This window comes from Setaria italica, chromosome IX, assembly GCF_000263155.2.
Source record: "Setaria italica strain Yugu1 chromosome IX, Setaria_italica_v2.0, whole genome shotgun sequence".
NCBI lineage: Eukaryota > Viridiplantae > Streptophyta > Magnoliopsida > Poales > Poaceae > Setaria > Setaria italica.
In genome coordinates this window covers 53,036,052-53,047,047 of record NC_028458.1, presented here as the reverse complement: position 1 = coordinate 53,047,047, position 10,996 = coordinate 53,036,052, and the positions used below count along the sequence as shown (strand labels likewise).

At 43.5% G+C, this 10,996-nt stretch overlaps 1 protein-coding gene across 2 annotated transcripts; it reads left to right on the top strand.

Moving 5' to 3' along the window:
• Positions 1 to 1,578: 1,578 nt before the first annotated feature.
• Positions 1,579 to 10,960, top strand: LOC101778793. 2 transcript variants are annotated; one of them, XM_004985153.3, is made up of 8 exons: positions 1,579 to 1,796; positions 3,420 to 5,882; positions 6,001 to 6,119; positions 6,537 to 8,249; positions 8,425 to 8,473; positions 8,567 to 8,808; positions 8,974 to 9,078; positions 10,046 to 10,960. In XM_004985153.3, exons 2-8 carry the CDS (start codon positions 3,660 to 3,662, stop codon positions 10,269 to 10,271), a joined length of 4,677 nt encoding a protein of 1,558 aa, XP_004985210.1. In that variant the 5' UTR covers positions 1,579 to 1,796; positions 3,420 to 3,659; the 3' UTR covers positions 10,272 to 10,960. The 2 variants fall into 2 exon arrangements, with proteins under 2 accessions (XP_004985210.1, XP_022679115.1); XM_022823380.1 differs by lacking the exon at positions 1,579 to 1,796 and adding an exon at positions 2,019 to 2,460.
• Positions 10,961 to 10,996: the final 36 nt, after the last annotated feature.

The following is a 10,996-nucleotide window of genomic DNA, read 5'->3' as shown; positions in this document are numbered from 1 at the left end:
CTATCATGACTCATGAGGTCAAAGGCATCCCTCCTTTTGTTTTCACCTTTTTCACTTTGGATGATAACGGATAGAGAGGTACGCTGGCCTTGACCTTTGAATCATTTGGAGTGTAGTGTACTCTGATGTGAGCGAAGGGTTTACCGGGGTAGTGACAGTGAGTCACCCCCGAGGCTGGACAAAGCTCACCTACCACTTGCCATGTTACAATGGAAGGGAGCCTACAAGGGGTCTTTTGTTAGCTAGCTCCTGACTACTAGGGGAAAAAACTTGGATCCTATGCTGTCTTAGCTAAACAAACAGTGACATTTGATGTACTCTCACAGTATCCGAGAGCAAAGATGCTTCATGTGCTATATTTGTGGCGTGGCTACCAACATGCATCTGAGTTATGATTTCTCTTGGCATCTATACATACGTGTTTTTAGTGTTTATAAAAGTCGTACTAGGTCGTTATGCTAGCCATGCTTGATATAGTTATCGCATACATAAATATATTTTTCTCGCAAGCCATTGCAGTTCGGAAGCCGAAGAAAGCTAAGATCATGGCTTGTTTCCGCTAAAGGTAACTCATGCGTTATGTGTTTGCTCGTTGATGAAGGATTGTCACTAATCATTGACTACTGTGCAATGCAAGGTAAACTAACTTCTTGACATCCACGAGTCCACCTAAAATCAAGTTTGAAAGTTACGCTGGTCGCCACTATCGATTAGGATGCGAACCATATATCATATAATAGTATGGTTTTTTTTAAACGTGCGATCTAACCTTTAAACCTTCCATTTACAACTTTCAATTTAGTCTAAGAAAATAAAATGTGTCTTAGAAGATACGTACTCCCTCGTTCCAAATTATAGGTCGTTTTGACTTTTCTAGGTTCATAGATATTATTATGCACCTAGACGCACACTATATTTAGATGCATAATAATATCTATGAACCTAAAAAAAGCAAAATAACCTACTCCATAATTTCTAAATGAAGAAGAAACGATGTGCCTATCATCACCTAATTTTGTTGGATTACACGTACATACATATTTCATATAATAAAATTTATGGTCAAACGCACACAATAGTGCATCAGAATTTGTGATATGCCTATCAATCTATCATCATGCCCATACCTCGAAATATTTTCTGTTTCTGCCAAGGAGTATCACTGCCAAATCTCCGGATACGGCGAGTACAGTAAAATTCAATGTTTTACACGCCCCGCGCCATCAAACAACCTCCCTCTTTAAAAGTAAATCCAACCGGCCCCCTCATTTACTCACCACTTTACCAGCGGGCTCGCATCCCGATGGCTCTCACTCCTCTCTTTCCTACCCCCACCACCCCCCATCCTCCCGTCCCTTTCCTCCCCTAACGCCGTCAGCTCCCGCCGTCACCCCCGCCCTCCCGATCCGGCAGCCCACGCCCCACGCCGAACGCGAACCAACGGCCAGGATCGCCCGGTTCCGCACCGGCCGAACCGGGCCCACCGGCCGAACCGGGCCGGAGGCGCCTTCGTTGAAACCTTCGCAGGGCCAGTACGCCACGCTTTATCTTGCACCCCCACCTCCCCGAGCTACAGCTCTGTAGCGCTCTCTCTCCTCTCGCTCGCCTGCCTGCGCTCCCTCTCTCTCTCTTGCCTGGCTCGCTCGCGTTCCGGAGCTCGAGACCCTCGCCATTCCGCCGCGGGAAACCCTAACCCTAGCTCCCGCACCGCCACGGGAGGACGCGGGAGCGCCGGGGCCGCGCGGCGCCGCCGATCCCGATCCAGACGCCGTCGCGCCGAGGCCGCGCTGATCGAGGTAGGTCTCGCCCGAATCGGGCCGGAATTCGCGGGGTCGCTCCCGGGGTGAGCGTTTGCAGGGGGCGAATCGGGCGGGCGGGGGCTCGCGCGGAGGGCCCGTGCGGTGATCGGGTTTGGGGATTTTTTGAGGGGGGCGAATGCTTTGGGCTTTTCTCCCCGGGGATCTGTGGGGGTGGGGAAATTGGGAGCTCAGTGCTGCTCGATCTCCCGGTGTTTTGGTCGCAGGTGCTCGACCGGGTACTAAATTTTAGGTTTTAGTGGGTAATTTGTGCGGGACGGACTGGGGTTTGGTGGATTCAAGCTTGGGTTCAGGTCCCCCGAGCTCAGGTTCTGCCTAGAGGTGTCTCATGGAGCGTTGAAGCTTGCTTAGCTTGAGCTGCTTGCGTGCGCGGGATTTTGGGCGTCTCCCAGTGGGGAAGAAGCTTGGGGATTTAGGGATGCCTCTGTAGATGCGGCACGCTTTGTTCCAGTTTCCCCCCATTTTTTTTTCACGGACCTCCTTTTTTCACGGCTCCTTTGAACTTTCAGCTCTTAATGTTTCGTCTAGTGGACGCGGTAGCGTTCAAGCTGCTTCCTTGCTGTTTCTCCTTCGTCTTCAAAGCTTTAGCCATCTGCATCCCATGTTTACGAGCGAAAAAGCTGGATCTTTGGCCTTAGCAAGTGTATGGAGTAAATTCTCCCCCTACTATTGACATTTTCTAATTAAACTTTCTCTTGTGTTTGCTTAATTTTGTGCCTAAATGGTAATGGGAATCTGTATTATGAGCAACAGCTGGTTGTCAAGTGTACTCCAACAAGGTTACCCTAGTTTGTAATTTCCTTTTGTGAACTGTCAGATGTAGTTGTTATGCTGTGTGGGTGTTCCATTCTCTGTCGGGGTCATATGGGTAGTTTTATTTGGCATTGGGTTGCTTGTTCAGTTTCCTAGTGTTTTGTCATGTGAGAGATGCCTTTTGTCCATGCTAATCATGAAAATGCTAGATTTTGTTGTGCTCTTGTCATTACCATCCTTCAATCCTGTTCCTGTATATGGCCACCAGTCTTGAGGAGCTGTAGGATACTGAACTGCTTGCTCATGGGTTGCATGCAGCACATGAATTGCAGCAATTTTCCTTCCCTTGCCAATAGTTTAATTGACAACATCAGCTACAACATCTTTCTAAATATCAAATCATAAGCCCATTGTTCCAACTGAGAGTTGTACCCATATTTTCTCCCATCTTGAGTTGTACCACTTTCATGACTGTTCTTGTCTGATCCGTGTATGCTTTTGTGTGCACCTGCATTGAACCACTGTCTCATTTATCGGCTATGCTACTAAGTTTTAAGCAAGAGTAGATCCACTTTTCTGTTGATTTTAGGTTTGGAAACTTGAATTGTTTGTCTTGATAAGCTATTGCATTTTATCTTAAATAAATTCTAACACAGTACTGTCAAAGCTGATGTGTTCTGCCATTAATTTTCATGCCTCTGCTGCTCGTGATTTTCTTTAGTGTCACTTGTTTGCCTGCCCTTGCGGAATTATCTTAAGAGGAATTTATATGTAACTAGAATATGTTTTGTTTCTTTGGTTATTACATGTCAACAATTGTTTGATGCAATGATTATTCAACATTTTCAGTCTCTGGAGGAATAAAGGACGGGCACAACTTCAGATTGTTTGCAGCAGCTTGAGTTTATAGTTTTACCAGCTCAGAGTGAACTTCTGGGCAGTGTAGTTGTGGTTTTATCTTCCTCAGCATAGAAGCAAAAGGGATTTATAGCTGCTTATATTTCTATATGATATGAAAGTTTGGGATCTGTCCACTGCAAACAGGCTACTCTCTCACGGGCACTAGACCCTTATAGGGACACTCCAGGAATGTCACAGTTTCACCCTACTCAGCATGCGGGTGAGAACGATTTTCAGATGTGGCAACAGCAGATGATGTTCAAGCAATTGCAGGAGTTTCAGAGGCAGCAACAACTACAACAGTCTGATCATGGGCCCAGGATGCAGCCCTCTTTTGGACAGTTTCATGCTCCTGCAAAACCATTGCCTGCTGATCAATTGTCGACAATGTCAAATGAAATGACCAACAATGAGGCCATGAATTCTGCATGGCCACATAATTTTACTACCAGTGACCCAAGTTTGACGAGCAACTCTCAAATGTTGAATAATGGTAACGCAAATTGGGATCAGATGGTTGGTGCTCCTGGTGTGGGCAATTTCGTTAATGGTTCAATGTTTGCGAATGCTCAGAATCAATCCATGAGACCAATGGGACTAGCTACCCACCAAGTGGACCAATCTTTTTATCCAATGCATGCCACCAGCAGCAGGGGGTCTGGAAACCAGTATTCCCAGTTTTTAGGGATTCCTGCTGATTCTCAGGGTGCGATGGCAAGGGTAGGTCCAGATCAGTCTGAAAAGACATCTAGGCCATTCAACTCTTCAATGAATGAACATGGTCTTCACCTGCAAGGTGCCTCCAGTTTGATGCAGAATTTTCGTGGAAAAGGGGGTTTCTTAAGTAACAGTCCAATGCAAAGTCAAGGTGATAATATCAAGGCAGGCAGTCCGGTTACGATGAATCATCTACAGCATGGTTTTCAAACCCAAGATTTTCATGGTAGGCCGAACCAAGTTGAGCTTCAAGTGGGTGTGCAAGAGAAATCAGCAGTGCAGGTTGGGCAAGCAAGTGGTAGGGCTAGCCTTGACCCTACTGAGGAGAAAATTTTATTTGGGAACGATGAGGATAGCAACTGGGGAGCTTTGTTGAGGGGTGACAATGATAATGGTAATTCTTTGGACAATGATAACTATGGTGGTGCTTACTCATCTCTACAGAGTGGTAGCTGGAGTGCCCTTATGCAGGAAGCTCTGCAGTCTACAACCAGTGAAAATAGTCCCAAAGAAGAGTGGAGTGGCTTGAGTTTCCATAAACCTGAGCAAATAATTGCGAACAATTCAATGTCAGGCCGTGAAGAGAATAAGATTTCTGGATTAAGAGGCACGAACCTAGAAAATGCACGCCCTCCGCCAGCATCCAGCTATGCTGAGGGAACAATGAATAACCCAAATCTTGCCAGTTTTCAGCATGCCATAAGAACTCCCTACGAGCGAAGGGACCAAATGCCTCATGAATCTCCTCCTAGTGCTCCTGTTAACAATCATCAATCTGCTTCAGAAGCCAACAATGGATACTTTCAGCAGAGCTTAAAACAAAATCAATCAGATGGTAGACAAGAACAGGCGCACATAGCAAATGGAATTTGGGCGCATCAGAAATCTGAAATGGTAAGAAATAATTTGCAGTCAACTGGTGCACATGCTACACCACCTGGCACTCATGGATTTTGGATGTCACAACAAAATACAGCTGATCACAACATCAACAGAGAGTCCAGCAACAACCAAAATGACTGGAAAGCCAACAATGCACTTGGACAAGACATGAGCAGTACCCAAAATATCTTTAATAGCAATGAGAACTCTTGGAAATCAGGTGGAGGTAATTCAAATTCAGTCCAGAGACTTCAGCAGAGGAAGTCTGATATAACCTCTGCACAAATGCCAAATGAAAGTTCAGATGGTAAAAATATTAGCATGATGAGCTCAAGCATTTCAATGATGACTCAGGATCATTATCAGATGATCACTGGTCGGAGTGGTGAGCAAGTCGGAATGAATCGCAATATGGGACATAGGGTTCCAGAGACCTCCGATTCACCAGGAAAAAGTGCAGACCAAAGACCAAGCGATTTCAACCAGGAATATCTAAATGCAACCCCAAACGAAAGGCAAGCACACCTTTTAAACCATGGGCAACACGTAACAAGTGATTCTGCTCCCAGGAGGCATTCTGTCTTTTCTGGAAAGGAATCCGAAAATTTAAGTCAGTCCAGTCAGCAAGCAATGGCATCTTACATGTTGCAGAATCGGTCTATGGGTAGCTCTGGAATGAACATTGGCCCTTCTCCAGGCAATCCAGTGTCAAATAGTCTGTTTCCACCTCAGTCACATCAGATGCGGAATAACATGCAGCATCATTTTGGCACAAACTCCCATGTTTCCAATAGTATGCCTTCAGTAAATGAGGTATACCTTCCTATTTCATCTCCACGACAGATATGGCTGAGATTTTTGTCCACTATTTTCTATTTCATTACCCATGCCTGTAATGTTCTTATTCATGAGGCAATTCCCTTATTTTTAGAAAATGATGATGGCACAAGAGCAACTTCAATCTCGACATGGTCTCCCTAACAGCTCCAGTGCATTGCATTTTGGAGGAACTGATACCGGTCTGTCTCAGAATAGAGCAGTTCAAAACAGGTACTTCCTACTTCATTTAACGATTTTGAATTACATCATTCCTTTATAATTTTTTTAATATCCCAGTTGGCAATGTGAGGTCTCAGTTCCCGCTTCATTAGCACCACTGTATTTTATTCTTTTTTATCATGATGAACTAACTCTGTGTTAATAGGCTATTTTGACACCCATTAGTACTGGAGAAGTTAACTCACTGTGTACTTTTTCAGTATGATAAGCCAGCAGCCCATAATCTTTGTGGATGCACAACATGAGATAGTCATATTTTGTATTCCACTGGGATGTTTTGCAGTGAAGTAACTATCTGTTGTTTTGTAGTTCTTTCTAGGCATAACTAGTCCTTCCAGCATTCTTTTCTGTAGATAACATGCTCGAATCTATTCATGAGAGCCTGATGAATGTATTTGCTATCTGTAGCCAACATATGCTTCAGCTTCTTCATAAAGTGGACAACTCAAGAAACAGCAATGCGGTTGCTGATGTGCCCAACAATTCTCTCGGCGCTGTTTCTGCCCAGCAGCAACTTAACCATCCTTCTTTGCAAGGATTTGGGTTGAGATTGGCACCACCATCCCAACGGCAATCAAATTCAGGTAACTTATGGTCTAGTCAGACTAATGTTGATGCCAAGCAACCTGACCACTCGGCACCAGAGGATGACCGGTCACAGCTGCCTTCCACCCCTAGCCAGTCTTTGACGCCTCCGCATACAAACTCTCAATCTTCACCATTTCATGCTTCAGAAACAGAAAATACGGGGCAGCCAATTGGGCGTTTTCCCCAGTTAAGTTCAGGTCAGCAGTATCCTGCGGCAGATGATAGATCTGGTCCTGCACCCATGCTGCAGCAGCCTCAGCAAGGCAGCTCTGCAACTGTGTTCAAGAATGTATGGACAAACATATCAGCACAACGTTTAGCTGGTATGCAAGCTAACAAGATTACACCTAATATCCTCCAGTCTATGATGTTTCCAAATAATGCTGCAGCTTCCAATTTATGGAGCTCTCAGAAGGCAGACGATCAAGGGCATAAAACAGCGACTCCGTCAGATATTGCGACAAGTTCAGCGAACTCGCAGAACCAAGATTCAAAACAAGCTGTTGATAGTGATTCAGGGTTAGCATCTTCTCAGAAGGCAAACTTTGAGTCGACTGGAGCTACTGTATCCGGAGGCAATGAATCTTTGCAGAAGCCTTCTTTGGATGGGAATTTCGTCAATACTGTTTCATCCTTAGCGCAGTTGCGTCAGCAAGGCATCATGGGCGCTAAACATGGGGAGAACCCAGGAGCAAATTTTCAGGCCATGAATGCTTCCCACAGTAGCTCTAATAGTAGTGGTGGCATTGTGCTACATGGAAGCCCAGCTCCTTCAAACATTCAGCAGCAAAATTATTCTCTTTTGCATCAAATGCAAGCCTTGAGGCATACGGATATTGATCCAGGCAGTTCAATTGGAAAGACAATAAGACCTGATGTTGGTTCTGATGCTTCGCAGATTGACTGGAAGTCTGGTCAAAGGTTTGCTCATGTAGCCAATAACTCAACCAAATCGTCTGTGGATAACATTGGAAGCCCTGGTGTCCCGGGGTCATTCCCTTCAGACATGAAAATGCTGAGTTTTGCTTCAAGGAGTGAGGAGAGAAATCCTAATATACCTTCTCAGCTTCCTTCTGGAGAGCGTCCAAATCATGGTTTGGTTACTGCACAGAATGATAATCAAAATCAAGTTCAGCCTATGTGCACAAGTGCAGCATCAAATTCTGTTGAAAGAAGTGAGAGACCAAGGATAAACCCTCAAATGGCACCTTCTTGGTTTGGACATTATGGAAACTACAGAAATGGTCAGAGTGTTGCTATGCTCAATGCGCAGAAGACCACAGCTTTGCCATATAATTTTCCAAAAGCTTCTTGGAATAACGACAATAATAACTCTGCTGAAAACAGAGTTGAATCTGTCCTATCTGTTAGGCCTGGGCATCACCTCCCATCAACAAAAATGGACGCCTTGGTTCCTTCCAATGTAAAAGTATCTTCAATGATGAGAAGGCCTAAGAAGCGTAAAGCTATGGAGTCCGCGCTTGTTTCTTGGCATAAAATAATTGAGAGTCCACAAAAATTGAGGAACATCAGGTATACATTCTACCTTGTGCTGCAGGTCCCAGTAATGTTTCGACATATTCTATATTTTTTATAACGATTTATTCTGTGTTTTAGTCCCTATGACTTCTCCTTTACTCCTAAGTATATTTCATTTATATGGTTCTGATGTTGCTCACAAAAATGAAAACCTTTACTTCATTCACAGCACATCTGAGATGGAGTGGGCTTGGGCAGCTAATAGGTTGATTGAGAAGGTTAGTACAGCTTTTACTGATTCAGCTAGTTTAGTTCTTGTGCATACTGGTTGAAAGAGATTAATCTTGATGCTGAACTAAATTCTGAAACAGGATGATGCAGAAACTCCAGATGATGGTCCTCTAAATTATTTACCGCGGAAGAGGCTAATTTTGACAACCCAGTTGATTCAGCAACTTCTCCCTGCTATACCATCAGCCATTCTCAGAGCACAAGCTGTATCCGCTTTCGAAAGTGCGACATACACTCTATCAATGTCGACACTAAGGGATGCATGCAGCATGGCGGCATCATCATCATTTAACTCTTCCTCTCCCGTGGACGATGAAAATAAGTAAGTCTCCCTGAAATGAATGATTACTGTGATGTGCTTTTGCTTATTCTTTTTAACAAGCATGAAGGGAATGCTTACTTGGGCCACCTTATTGTTCAAATCAAATCCTCATCGAATTGGATTTTATCATTAGAGATTTTCTGATTTTACTCTATCATGGACTAGCCCGTCTGAACAAACAACGAGTGCCAAGAAAATGGAAGGCAAAGTGTCAAAGGCCGTGGAAGTCTTTGTTGGAAGAATCCGGAAGATGGAAAATGACTTTGTAAGGTATGAGATGGCTAATGACTGTCATGGTTCTCATTGGCATATGATTCTTTAACTTTCCCAACATTACTGCTTTGATGCATTTATGTTTAAGACGCATGTTCTAGTATATTCTTTCTGACTGCTTGGAATTTCTGGCAGCACAATATTACTGCTTGGAATTTCTGGCAGCCCTTGGACTGAGACCTTGGAAAGTTGTAATCGAAATGCCATTTATTTATATTGAAATTGAAATTTGGAAGGAATCAAGCACAATCACTGTTCAGGCTGCCATTGTGCTATAACTTTAGGTTTTGGCACCGTTGTATTTTGTTGCTCTGCCTATGCTTAACATTTCAAAGTCAAATGGAAAAATCGTGGTAAATAGTAAATCAAAAGGAAAAGAGAAATGAAACTGGACACATTATAGTAGTAATAATAACTTTTTCCCTTGTCCACTTTCTTAGGGCTTTGGGCTGAAATTTCCAAGGACTCTACCAAACCTAATATACTAAAACATCCGATTTTGCCACAGAATTTTCATGTTAGTTTAACACCCGAACTGAAGCTTAAGTGCAATAGTTTGCACTTGATATGTTGTCAGTGTACTTTGGAGGTGTCTGAACAAATGATTTTGAATTGTAACTATGTGTTTTTATTTTTATTTTTCATAGTGCTGGTACTAATGAAGACCAACACAGTGTTGACTGTATTGTGTCCCTTACAGCTTCATTTGTTTTACAGTTGACTAGTTAATCAGTTAATTTTGCATGCAGATGTAAGTTGCATAGACCTTAGCTTCTTGGTTGGCATTTATTGATATTTATTTTTGACTGAGAACATGACACCAGTTCCCACCGCTCTTAGGATAACTATTGCACTCTGTATCACTAGGAGGATTCCTAAATTAGTTTCATGTTTATACATTTGCATTTAGCTCAAGTCATAAACACTAATTTTTTTTATCAACACAATTTGCCTCCTGTTGCAGCTTGAACAAGAGGGCTTCGATGCTAGATGTGCAATTGGAGTGCCAAGATTTGGAGAGAATTTCTATTGTAAATCGTTTGGGAAGATTTCATGGCCGAAACCATGCAGCAGCAGTTGAGGGGTCATCAGGTTCAGAAATGACTCGTAGAATTTTTCCTGAAAGACATGTTATGTCTTTTGCAGTTCCTGGGAATCTTCCTGAAGGGGTGTACTGTTTGTCACTCTAGTGGAATGATCTTCCATTGTTTTCTAGCCCCTCATGATCTTGGGTGCCCTGTGATTCCCAGTGCTCCTTATCCCATGCAAAGCATGGCCAAACAGAAGAATACCACGAAGAGGCCAAGGGACGTGTTCCAGCCGATCAACTCAGTGCTGGCTGCTGTTGTTGTCCCTTATATCAAGTATAGGTCCCTGTATATTGTGGAAAGTCAAGGAAAAAACTGTGGATCTCCCATCATTTTTCTCTGATGAAGAGTAATTAGCTTCAGAATTTGTTAGAGAAGTCCATGCTTACTAGCTTAGCACATGTGGCGGATTTCTTCGCTATTTGTCAATCTTTCTAAGAAATCCATGGAGTGTTGGCGGGCTAGAGTGGAGATAATAATGTGAGCCTTTCTCTGGGTTCTTTGGTTCCTTTAGGATGGGATGCAAATTGGCTAGTGTGTCCAGTCTAACTGACCACCCTGTTAGTCAGCAGTTAATTACTAGTTTTATGTAGTGCTGAAAGCATTCATGGAACAAGTGGCGGGTAAAGTGCTTGGAAATTCTTGTAACTCCTGTACCCGTGATGTTTAAACGCTAACGGGTTCTTGTAAATTTAAAGTGCCAATATTCCTGAGGTAATATTTTACTTCTCGTATTGTGCTTTATGTCTCCAGCTGTACAGGGTACTCAATAATGAAGCTATTATAAAATATCTGAAGCTCTGGGATGGCAAGAATTTTTTGGACTG